Here is a 12460-nt window from a genome sequence, read left to right as displayed (position 1 = left end):
AAACCCCACGACGACATGGGGAGAACATGCAAACTCCGCACACATGTAACCCAGGCGGAGACTCGAACCCAGGTCCCAGAGGTGTGAGGCAACAGTGCTAACCACTGCATATTTTCCTATTTATATTTTGAATCAAAAACATTTACGAAGACCCCACTGACACCTCTGTATGTACACTGTGTTTTGACGTTATTACAGTGGTCATCACACAAAAGTGTTTCCCAACCCAGTGCTCAGGGTCCCTCAGTCGGTCCATGTTTTTGCTTCCTCTTAGGTCCCGCTTTCATAACAGTGGTCATTACGAACAACAATGTTTCTCAACCCAGTGCTCCGGGACCTTCAGACAGTCTACGTTTTTGCCAGGAGCTGGGAGGGAGTAAGAACATGGACCGTCTGGGGGTCCACAAGGCCCGGGGTTGAGAAAGACTGACATAAAACACATTTTACTTCACTTACTGTTAAAAATGGCAGCAGTGCACTGTTGCATGTTATTTTCAAAACATTTCTGAAATGTGACAATGCCATGGAGCGAGAAAACAGTTGTATCGGTGCAGCGACTGTGAGCACAGGCTTGTGTGCCACTCTAAATCCTCACTGAACACTTTCTCTAGAAGCTTGTGTGTGTGTTTTTCTGTAAATATTTATTTAGGAAAATTTTATTTACTTAGCAGATGCTTTTGTTGGAACGTAATGTAGAAACAGCGTGGGGAAGGGGTTAGCCAGCATCCACCTCCCTGGCCAGTTAAAGGCCTAATGGTGATATCACTTGACAGCTGGTCGTGGGATTCGAATCCACAACATTCTGACCATTATCATAAGCACCTAATGAACTGAGCTACACACCACCCCAGGGATGGATATATGTGTAAGAGTGAGATAGTATCTTTCTGTGTCTGTCTGAATGTGTGGGATGAATGAATAGGCCTATATAGTTGCTTGTGAGAATGTTTGAGAAGATATCCGTGCATGTCTTTGTGTTTCCTTGGGGATTTTCATGCCAGGGCTCAGCCGTGGTCTTGAGGTTTGGTTTAGAGAAAATGTTTTTGTTTATTACATTACCGACAGCTGAAAACCCAGATTAGGTGACTCACTCAATAGTTGAGGTTGTCGATGGCTGGAACCCATTGATCTAGATTGTGAGATGAGACATTTGGTATTGACGGTTCTCTTACTAATATGAGCAACCTTGGGGGGGGGGGGAATCTCCCAAACCTGGTCTCAGGGGGCAAAGTTCACCATTATGGCCTTGGCTGTCACATATTTGCAGTGGTTGTCTTCTTCAACTGTTGAATGTCTGCTCAGCTGCTGTTGCCACGAGAACTACGCTGTTTAGTCGTGGTGGTTAGCATCTGGCTGACGTAGGAGGTCAAGAGGTCGTCCATTTTGTAGCCCTGCAAACAGCCAGCCACGCACAACTTCTCGTGTTAATGTGCACACCGCACTGCAGCGAGCATTTCACATCAGCCCCCTGTTTCACATCATGCTGGCAAGTCACGGGGCGAAAGAGAAGCACAAGAAGTTTCTAACTTGACATCATAGCAAAATCGATCCTAGAGAGGGATTAAAGGACCGTCGTACTGCCACTGCATCAAGGAGTGTCCTACGATGAGGAATCCCCACTGGGTAGCATTAGCCGTCTGTAGGCAGAAAGCTCAGCGAATGCAAAACTGGCCTTTGTTCCATTAAATGGGTTCCTGTTCCTCTCATCACTCTATAGCCAATCAGATAAACAGGAAATAAGAGCTTCTGCTTTCACTGTATATGCATGTATGAGAGTGACGGCTACACACTTTGAACAGGCAGTGCCGGATCCAGGTGTAGGCAAACTGGGCAGCTGTCTGGGGACCGACTGGGAGTAGGGGGCCCAAATCGGCAGAAGGGTGCCCTGGCAAAATGTACTAAGGAGAAACCACCCCCCCATTTAACAAAATTCTCAATCAGTGAAATCTGAGTACTGTGTCACTCACCAATGATGTCTCACAGAGCAGCTTGCTGCCCCGTAACAGGTTTCCGATGGTGATGTGGAAATAGGTGTTCCCACTGCTCCAGTTGGAGATCTTGGTGAAAGGGTGTGTGATCAGGATGTCCTGGTGGGAGGGGGGTGTGGAGCGTTTATGCACAAGGATAGTCACACGCAAAATATACTTAGACTGATGTCAATGCACACAAAACACATTCAATCATTTGGCAGACACTTCTGTCCCAAAGCCGAGGGAGTGACAGCGAGGTCAGCCAGTGTCCGCAGAGCAGATGTGGTTAACAGCCTTGCTCAAGGGCCCAACGGTGATCTGATTACTCTGCCAACTGCAAAATTAGAGTTTTCCTCCGGGATCAATAAATCATCTTTTGTTTTACCTTTAACACACAACCAGGGGCGCCTTAAGGGGGGAGGCGGGGGGCAACGCCCCTGCTCAGAACCGTTCACATGCAGGCAAAGTTTACATCATCCTCACACCCATTAAACTGATGTAGAAGCTACACAGAAGCACTCACTCCCATATAAAAATCTTACACACCCCCCACCGCCTTCTCACCCACACAAACCTTGGTCTTTGGGTCGATGAGGCTGATGCCGTGCTTGTTGATCGCTATCAGCAGAATCTCTGGGAACCCCGGCTCGGTGGTTTGCTGTAGATACGGGGAGAGGCATGTTACAGGGATTCGACTGTGCATTGCCAAAACCTTCCCTTTGTGATGTCATCAGCCAAATGTACTGTGTCCGCCAGAATGAAACACGGCATGTACATTCTCTGGTGCGAGTTGCTGCTATTGTGTTACTATTGCTATTCCCAAGAGCGTGATATGAAGCTTTTCAATCAGGTCACATTCAATCGAGGCATGTATCTTAAAAATACTGCATGAATGTTGTTACATTTACAGAGTAAATTTAGTAGATAATTTATCACTATACCATGCAAGCGACTGCTCCATGGGGGTGACTGCTACATTAATTAGTCAATGTATCAATGTAAATTCATTTTATTTTCCGTAAAAAGTGTTAACTATCTTACTAATTGAACCACAGCGCTGAATGTTTCACTAGAATCTCTTTGAAACCAGGATAAATAGAACCCATTGATGCTGTGCTTCACTGGCAGTCTGTGGAGACTTATTGCTCATAACACTTCGATGACGAGTTTTCAGAAGCCGCCTGGGTGCTGTGCTTCACTGAGAGTCTATTGGAGCTTCATGCAGAGTTTTTGCTGAGATGACATTTATTGGACTGATAGACTTGCAGTCAGATATTTTAAACCCACCTGTTTTTTGTGGGGTTTGCTAGTTTGTTTCATTTGCAGTGAACATTTGGGGATTTTTAGTGAACTAGTTCGGTAGTTAGTTTGCTAACTAAGCTGTGTAGGTGTGTTCAAAATGGTCAGACTGCTTCCGAAGGAGGCATGCGGGGGCCACGAAACGAAAAGGCGAGCATAATTTACATACGAGTAGCTGGCCAACTAAGATGAGGAAAAAAAGACCGTTATTGGTTATTCTGCCAGCTGTCGACACTGTGCTTCCCTCATCTGGGAAAAAAATCACTATCTGCTGCCAGGAAAAGAAGTTGCAGAACAAGAAGTGTTGAGTTGCTATCAGTGTTCTACTGTGTGTAGAACATTAACGCAAGATTACCTTGACCTCAAAGAATGCAGATCCAAACGTTGGCCACTTATAGATGATCTTTAAAAATGTGAGCTTGGCCTCCTCTTTGGATTTGCCGGCCTGCTTATTGATGTAGGCCAGCAGAGCCTGTAAAGAGAAACACGGCTCAGCCTGTATACCCGGATGAACATGGACTGCACAGAAATATTATGAACTCCAGCTGCCGGTGAAACGATACATCCTAGTCCAGAGAAGAGGAGCAGGTTCTTGTCTATTTGGTGACTTTCACTTAATCCAGCCCAAGAGAGACACACATGACGTGTGACTTCGGGTGCAGGTCCCTCATTCCACCATCTACTCACCCGCCTCCAGTCTTCGGGGGTGAGCTGCCCTATGACATCCTGGGGCACCAGTTCCTTCAGCATCTTGGGGATGTTGGAGAAGAAGATCTTGTCCTCCTCAAATTTGACACGGTAGATCAGCGCCCCCAGTTGGAGGACCTCCTCAAGTGTACAGCTGTGGTAACCATGGAGATATGTGGGTAGCTCCTGAAGAAAGATTAAAGAGAGCTAGAATGGTCTTAAGCACTCACATACACACACATAAGCTATATAACCACATACACATATGCAAAAATACACATATATCCTAAACAACATATAACAAACCCATATGAAAAACCCATATGTATAAGATATACTGTACTGTGCAAAAGTCTTAGGCAGGCAAAGAAAATGATGTTTAGATTATCCTCGTGTTGGTGTAAAACTATGATATTATGCCTGTCAGTGTGTCAGCTTAGCCATTTCAGAACCTCTGCTAAATTCATCCTAATATTTGCAGCGACCGTCCAGTGCAGCCATGTATTTTTTGACTTGGCCACTAGCACAACTCATACAGCTGGTCAGTCTGTCACTGACTTTTTAAACAAATATATTTAATTATTTAATTGAGCTGTTGGTGAAATTTAACCAAATCATGGAACGGCTGAGGTGCCCCTGAGGAGATGTTTGGGAACTGAAGCGGTGTTCATCTAGCCATCCAACTAGATATCAGTAACAGAAGAAATTAGAAAACAGAAGAAATTAGTAGTTTTTACTGTGTTACTCTAAATTTGCACATGTTCTAATGTTTTTTTGTTCTAAGCCAAAGTACACTTGCTACCCAGATGAACAGCTTTAAACATTTCTTTGGACTGCCTAAGACTTTTACACAGTACTGTATATACATATATACATACAGTACAGGACAATATTTTTGCTGACTACCTGGTAAAAATGGAAGACAGAATCAGCCACAGAGTCTTTCCCTGGAACAGTATTGGTCCAGAGCTTCTTCATGAAGAACACCTGGTAGGTCAAGGAAGGAGGTGCACCTGTGGGCAAAGTGTGGGTTAACGTGTGGGAGAATGGCCACGTTTTCATCAAAACCCTGAAGAGGAAGATCAGAAATAGCGCTGGATTGGCCTAAAAAATCTGAAATGAAGCAGATTAATAATCACTAACCTTTAGAGCGACGGACTGCGTGATTCCAGAACATTCCAACCACATTAACACTGTTAAAGCACATTCAAGAAGTCCATAGACCTAAGGGCACCAGCTTTAGAGAAATCACGAGAAACATGCAGCAAATTGGTTTATTGACATGAAAGAAAGAGCAGAACTTACCGTCCTTTGGGGGCCGGGCTGTGCGGATCCAGTCTGTTAGGTGCCTGACAAAGTCAAAGAAGAAGTCCCCTTCTGGCATGCTAATCACCTATACCACAGGGGCGGGGGGGGGGGGGGGGGGGGGGGCGGCTGAGGCATGGGAATCGCAGATGGAGACCGCAAGTGTTCTGCTGTCGCTCTGGTCACAACCACTTAACTGGGGTAATTTAGTCTTTAATGACAGTAGGAACTTTGTCCTGAGATTACTTTGAGGCCTGTGGTGAAATGCAGCCAAAGACGATCCAATTTGAGTCCCAGGAGGTGCCTTCTAATGAAAGCTGAAGTCCTTAGACTGTCAGAGTGTGTAATACGATACGTCAGAAACTTCAGCTGCACGCTGCACTGTGGTTCATAACCCTTTTGAAATGCTGCTCCTGTCTGGTGAATGTTGACCGTACTCACCCTGTCTGAGACTTTCACAAACAAACTGAAGCCCTCACACGACTTGAGTTGTAGCCGACTGGAGATGCTCAAGCAGAAGTCTTGGGCTTTTGTGCTTGACTCCACTTCAAACACCTAAAAATGAGTCTGGGAGTCATTAGGGGGTCCTTTACCCCCCCGGATGTTTTTTGAATGCTCTGACCTCGCTACATTGTAGTCAGCCTGCCACAAGGTTGTATAAAAGCTGTGTGAATGCTGCGTACTGTAAAAAGGCTTTTCTAAATCTCTCGATGCCTTACAAATCAAATACACCAAAAACCTCCCTGAGGTGCCACATGGGGTTCGACTGCCTCTGCATTAATAAGGTTGGTTTCAGAGACACATGCTTGGAGGGAATGCCGAATACACATTTTCCTTTCTTGAAATGACTTGGGCTGGAGGGGTAATTTTAATTCCTCAGTTATTTTCCAGAAGCATGAACCTACATGCTGTAGAGGTGCTCCCCAGCTAGCTCATGGTTGTTTAATGAACAGAAAACACCATCCTCTGCAGAGGTGGATATTTCAGTAGCAGAGTAAAAATCCAGGCCAAGATTTCGTTTCAACCAACCATTTGAGTACTCTGACTGTGATTCTTTATACTCAGCTGGTTGGCAAAAACAAAATCTTGGTCTGGATTATCACTTCCAGAACCTGAGCTATCAACCTCTGATCCTACTCCACAGCGTAACAAATACCTAAAACCTTGAAGACCACCTTGGACCTCAAAAGTAAAGATTGACAAGCATCAAGGGATGGAAAAAAAGCTATGGTATTGACGCTGCACTGAGAGTCCTATCCCGGTGCCAACCTGGTCCGTGTCATTGGGGAAGTGGACCTTATGGAAGATCTGGGTGGTCTTGTGCTGGATGGCTTCCACCTCCACCAGGTGAGGGGGGTATTTTCTGGCACCATTCCTTAAAGAAACAAAAAACAACAAAGATCCACAAAGACTAAGCATCTGGCAAGAATATGACATCATGGTGCCGTCTCAGGCAGGACTCACCTGAGATGTTATGAAGAAAAACAGGATGATAAGAGGACATGGGAAGCCTTACAGCAAGCTAACGCTAATCCTAATCAATAGAAAGATTGTGTACATATAGGTAGAATCCTAGGGTGCGTGAGCTGCTGACCTAAGTGCCTTTAGAAGCCGCTGCATGCAGTCTGCTGCTAGTGGGTGGTGCTTCCTGGCTTGTAGGAACTTCTGGACATGGGATAACAGAAGGTTACTGGGCGGAAAAAGGCCTGTGCAAAGCCAGAGCAGCTCCCAGCCCTTCTCCTCGCTGTACCTGCAGAGGTTCAGGGGGGCAGAGTCAAACCCAACCCTCAGGTGATTCTTCTGAGCAATGCTCGGTTAACTGTGCCCCTAGCAACACACAATGAACAAGCCGAGCATCTCATACTTACTTTACATGATTTTCAGTGAGTTGCTTAAGGATCTGGCAGAAGATCTCATCCTTCAAGGGCTCTGACTTTAAGGCACACTCAAATATCTGGTCGGTGAGCTCATTCACGGAGCGCGGGCACTTGGATGGGTAATCGCCCATGTACTTCATTATGGGTTCAATGGTAGTGGTCAAAGATAACAATACAAAGTGCCGGGAAGTACACACCACCGTGTCTTCGAGGGACAATCACCCCACCCCACCCCTGATCAGCGAAATCTGCAGAGGGGGGCGTGTCAGAGGTGTGCTTCTCTGAAGTCATACCACGTTGTCATTGACTGAGTAGGAAGATATGTGGAATTATGAGGATGAAACAGTTATTTGAGCGTGAGGCATAATGGGAATATGAATATAATGGAAGTAGGGAAATAATGAGAGTATGAATTTAATGGGAGCATGAATTGAGTGTGAGTAATGGTGGGAGTATGAGTTTGACTATAGTGAGCAGGCCTTTGTGACGCCAGGGGACTGTAGGTTTGAAAGCCCAGCAGGGTGCCTGAGACGGTGAAGGATATGAGTAAAAGCAGCGCAGGCCTCCTGGGACAGACCCTCATGGCTCAGGATCTTCTTCAGCAAAGGCTGCTTGATGGGCTCTCGTGCACAGCTCCATAACTTCTCCTGGCCCCAGCTGTTGGAGCCCATCACTCGTGCCAGGGTGCCCTTCAGTGGGGGCCTGCAGGGGTGGACAAGGGGCAGATTCAGAGTCAGGGGGGAGACACCATTAGCCTGGGTAGCTGTGTGTAGTGGCGGAGTCACTAGAGTGTTTTGGGGGGTTTTGGCCCAAATAAATGTACATGAATAAGTTTAAAAAGTGGGTTCTCATTCATTTTCATTAAAATCAGACCCCCCCCAGCAAAGGATCAGTCTCCCTTTTCTTGAATCTCTAGTGACACTCAGCAAGAGGTCAGCATGTTTTAATTATTTAATTATTTAAATTCAGGATTTAGCAGAGGCAGAAAGTTTAGATACAGAAAGTACAAAGAGTATAAAGAGTCACATTGACAGAGTATTGAACCTTTTGGTCGAAATAAAATCTTGGTCTGGATTTGTACTTTCTGGACCTGAAATTTTCCACCTCCGAGACTTAGACAGTAAAAGATCGGTATAAGGAGTGAGAGACAGACAAATAGAACGATGTACCTGAAATAGCTGTAGGAGAACTCCTCCAACGTGTAGGGGGCGCTTTTTCCCTCACCGTCCTCTGGCGGGAGGACCAACAGGCCCAAAGATTCCCTCCGCTGGTCCGGAGCTGCAGTTATTACTGCCTGTGATGCAGAAAAGGAGGGTGATGTCACTGACCTCTGGTAATAAACTGCAACAAAGCCCAGGGGACTGTTTACCTCTATCTGTATTAATAATAAACTTGAAAACCAGATTTATTTCCGATGGATGTAAAGACACTAAAAGGACGGAGGCAAAATTCACAAACTTGAGGGTCAACAATTAATACAAATGAATTGAAAGATTGACTGAAAACAAAGAGACAGAGAGTGATAAACACACGGACAGAAAGGATGTATATACAACAAGCAGATACACAAACAGAAAAAAGCAGACTTGCATGTTTGGCAGAGGTCACTGACCGCAATGTCACACTGAGGCCTGGTGATAGCAGGAAGCACATAGACACAGTCCACTGGGAAGTCACCGCTCTCCTTGGTCCTAACGTTGATGCCGTGAGCCCAGCCCAAGTTCATCACCTGCTCCCCTGTGTCCTGGTCCAGCTGGATGAGATCACCTCTGGCGAAGTCGAGGAATGTTGAGTCCTCTGTGGCTGTCATATAAAACCCAACCCCCCCTCAAGCTGCTGATTTAGAATTTCAGGTCAACGCGTAGTCATGTGTGTCGGGTGAATGTGGGGGGGGTCGGCGGCACGGAAATTGCCGGAAGCTTTCACCTGAGTTTGAATCGTCCTGCAGCGCCACAACGAACTTCGACCTTCTCCTTAGTCCCTCGAGAAAGATCACCAGCAGGTCGCGGATGTCCTCAGCGTTGTTGGATGTGAAGGTATACTCTTCCCCCTTGATGGTAGCCAATGTGAAGCTCTGTCCCTGAAGTTTGCCCCCCCTGCCGTGAATGAAGGGAAACCAGGAGAAGGTTGTTTCAGCAGCCAAGCAGGCATCACTTCTGGTGGGAAAATATCAGCGGTAACCACTGGTCCAGTACTCATACACAGGGTTAGGAGAATACAAAGGAGATCAAGTTTATGCTTGTCACCGAATCTCTTGTGTGCAAAGAGCTTTTGATTTTCTGTTTGTTTCAGAATTTTTGTTTAGCTGAGGGAGTGTCGGGCAGCTTTGTTCCATTTCTAAGCCGATATATAATAGCCCAAATTCTAAATGGTTGCTGACGTCACGCAAAACAAGTTGCCCATCCAAAAATCAGGGAGACCTGCTGCTGGAAACGGCAGTGATCTCCGGGAAGGTGAGCTCCAGGAGGACCTCCTCTTGATCGTCCACAAAGTAAACACCGGTCCAGTTCACAGCAACGATGACATCATTCTTTGGCAGGCTGGGGCCTAGAGAGTGAGATAGAGGAAAGGGAACATCATAAACGCTCAACTGGATTTCATGGTAGAAGGAATGGTTTTAACCAGGTATCACCCTCTCACTCTGGTATGAAGGTCCTAGAGTTGCCAACGTTGTTCAGGCTGGCATGAGATTTTCAATTCAAGACAAATTTGCACACACATTTACATGTATGTAACAGTTTTATTACCTTGTGAACAGTCTGTAGGGTTTGCAAAATACCCCAACACTTTTGATGTAGCTAATTTTAGGTTTTTAATGACATAATACAAATGTTATGTAAGATTTCTTGCGTGAGCATGAATCTGAAAGTGTGAGTGTTATGGCAGATGCATCACTGCTGGCAACCCTGAGGTCCCACAAGGCACCTACTCCCCATGCAGAACTGTCACCCACCTGAGAACTTAAAGGCCTCGAAGAACCGTGAGAACAGCAGTGGCCATTTGAAACGTGCAAAGTCCACCACTTCTTCCTTGACCCTCTGTGCCTCTGTCAGGCTTCGAGTGCAGATTCCCTGTGCAATGCAGTATAGAGCTCATACCAATGCAAGTGTAAATACACAACAGTGACCACAGTAAAGAGAAAACAGCAGGATGGTCATTGAAGCGTGGCATGGCACATGCTGAGTTTAAAGGCCAGTAAATGCACCCAGGAGCAGGAAAAATAATTAAATGACCAACTTGTCATTGACCAAACCATCCAAGGTCAATGGGCTGTGATTATATGGGTTTAATATCAAAGTATATGGGCAGAAAACCTTATTTGTGGGACAATGAGACAGTCGTCCTGAGGTGCTGAATCTCCAGCCGCACGAAGTCATTAACCTGGTGGCCCCAATATTATTTGAACAAAGTGTAACTAAGACTGTAGCAGCCGGTCTTGCCCAGAAAGCCCTAGAGCAGTGTTTTCCAATCTGGTCCTCGGGGACCCAGAGTCAGTCCATGTTTTTGCTCCCTCCAAGTTCCCAGGCAGACAATCTGCGGACTGTACGTGGGTCCCTAAGGACCGCATTGGGAAACAGTGCCCTAGAGTAAATGTGTTTCGGGGTGAGCAACTGCTAACTAGTTACCCAATGACTAGTTTACTGTACTTTTGCAGGGAACTTTTCCAGCAACTTGCTGGATGGCACGCACCTTCTTGAATGCTGTGGTGATCATTTGTGCCCACTTCTCCATGGTCCTAGAGGAGTTAATCTCACGGTCAGGGATGTACGATGAGACTAGGCTGAGGAGACGTTCAGGTATCAGGTTGCACCCATATTCCGCAAAGTATTGCTGGGCAGCCAGCCGGGCCAGGTCCTCCTCCTGGGGGTTTCGGTGGAGGGACAAGGTCATGGGGTCACAAGACACAAAAATCAATACATCCATCCATCCATCTTCTGTAATCGCTTATCCTATTCAGGGTCACGGGGAGTCCAGAGCCTATCCTCAAGGCTATGGGTGCGAGGCAGGGAACTATCCAGGATGGGATGCCTACCTATTGTAGGGCACTATTGTGAAAATATTACCAAAAAAGGCAGAAATATCAACTAGCCAATTGGGCATAATAGCAGTATTTCCTTATCAGAGCAGCAGGTTACACGAAGTATAGGATTTTTAACCTAATGTTTTAAAATTAACCTTTCAGGCACCTTAAATCTTTTACCTGAAAATTTGGAGTTTATTTCTATACATTAATTTGTAACTATCTGCCATCATTACAGAGATCGTTATCAGTAATCTTAGCACAATTTGACACCACTAAATGATACCTATTCTTAGATCATATACAAAGTTTCTATATCCATCACATAAAATTCCTGCAACGTTAAAACATGATCGGGTACCAGGTCAATCCAAATCTAGCTCTCATCTCTCATGTTGCTTCCACAATTCGATATGATCTTACCAGGTCACAGTGGTACTCGCCAAACTTGACACCACGGACGATCTGTTGGTAGATCAGGTTGGTGGCCACACTGTCGTCACCTGGGTTGTGCCAAGGTGTGAAGATCTCCTTGCGGAAGAACAGCCTCCAGGGGGCGTTGCGCTCCTGGGCGCCCTGCTCCTTGGCATACTGCTCGCACTGGGACACGGCATCCATCACGTGATCATTCCCGCTGCCTAGGGAGGACACCTGCATGGTGGAATTCACAGATGATGCCAACCCAGAAGGACCATTTCCATAGTGCTCACGGAAAGTCTTGGGATGTTTGCTTAATTCTGCAAAAATGTTGCAAAATTATTGGTCTTGCAACAAAAATCAGTTGACAAACAATGTTTCAGCACATATCTTCCACACGGACGTTTTGTTTTTAGTAAGTGCCATATTTTTTTAGACTCACTCATTCAGGTTTGTTCTTGCCATTTTACTATTAATTGCAATTCTAGTCATTGGCTCCCAAAGAGACGCTAAACACAAATGTTTGGCATTGTGTGTTATTGCAAAGCTGTTACTAATTAAAAAGCACCCAGTGAAACTGATTATCAATGAACTTTTTAACTCGGAACAGCTCTTTTAGAACTATAATTTGGGTTTCAATTTATTACTACTTGGAATAAATGTCCTACTTACAACTGCTGGTTATTTTTAACATGATCGACATTTTTTGTAAACGAATGAGTAATCATTTTTGCTACAAACCAACAAATTTGAAATTTGCAAGCACTCCAAGACTTTTTGTGAGCACTGTTTATATGAAAATTGCTGTGAAATCCATGGGGCAACCCCAAAACTGCTGATTCTGCTCTTCTGGTACAAAGAACAAACAGATTATCATACAGTAG

The 12460-nt window shown here is 45.4% G+C and overlaps 2 protein-coding genes across 3 annotated transcripts in view; both read right to left on the bottom strand.

The window, feature by feature from the left end:
* mrpl48 (mitochondrial ribosomal protein L48) overlaps positions 1–3854 on the bottom strand; it is a 127234-nt gene extending 123380 nt beyond the window's left edge. The window contains exon 1 of the mRNA XM_048983291.1: positions 3845–3854. The gene's annotated coding sequence lies outside the window, so the exon portion shown is untranslated. The remainder of the gene's footprint in view (positions 1–3844) is intronic.
* The window catches only part of LOC125712807 (unconventional myosin-VIIa-like), a 35427-nt gene continuing 23153 nt past the window's right edge, over positions 187–12460 (bottom strand). For both annotated transcript variants that reach the window (XM_048983269.1, XM_048983268.1), the window contains exons 29-47: positions 11583–11810; positions 10829–10999; positions 10092–10209; positions 9559–9685; positions 9065–9234; positions 8751–8941; positions 8308–8432; positions 7683–7840; positions 7130–7283; positions 6856–7011; positions 6531–6636; positions 5703–5816; positions 5262–5349; positions 4863–4969; positions 3957–4142; positions 3625–3741; positions 2545–2628; positions 1968–2087; positions 187–1391 (exon numbers count right to left, since the gene is read on the bottom strand). In XM_048983269.1, the coding sequence (XP_048839226.1) occupies positions 1299–1391; positions 1968–2087; positions 2545–2628; positions 3625–3741; positions 3957–4142; positions 4863–4969; positions 5262–5349; positions 5703–5816; positions 6531–6636; positions 6856–7011; positions 7130–7283; positions 7683–7840; positions 8308–8432; positions 8751–8941; positions 9065–9234; positions 9559–9685; positions 10092–10209; positions 10829–10999; positions 11583–11810 (2613 nt within the window). In that variant the 3' untranslated portion in view covers positions 187–1298. The remainder of the gene's footprint in view (positions 1392–1967; positions 2088–2544; positions 2629–3624; positions 3742–3956; positions 4143–4862; positions 4970–5261; positions 5350–5702; positions 5817–6530; positions 6637–6855; positions 7012–7129; positions 7284–7682; positions 7841–8307; positions 8433–8750; positions 8942–9064; positions 9235–9558; positions 9686–10091; positions 10210–10828; positions 11000–11582; positions 11811–12460) is intronic.

This window comes from Brienomyrus brachyistius, chromosome 18, assembly GCF_023856365.1.
Source record: "Brienomyrus brachyistius isolate T26 chromosome 18, BBRACH_0.4, whole genome shotgun sequence".
NCBI lineage: Eukaryota > Metazoa > Chordata > Actinopteri > Osteoglossiformes > Mormyridae > Brienomyrus > Brienomyrus brachyistius.
This window is presented reverse-complemented; position numbering and strand designations above follow the sequence as displayed.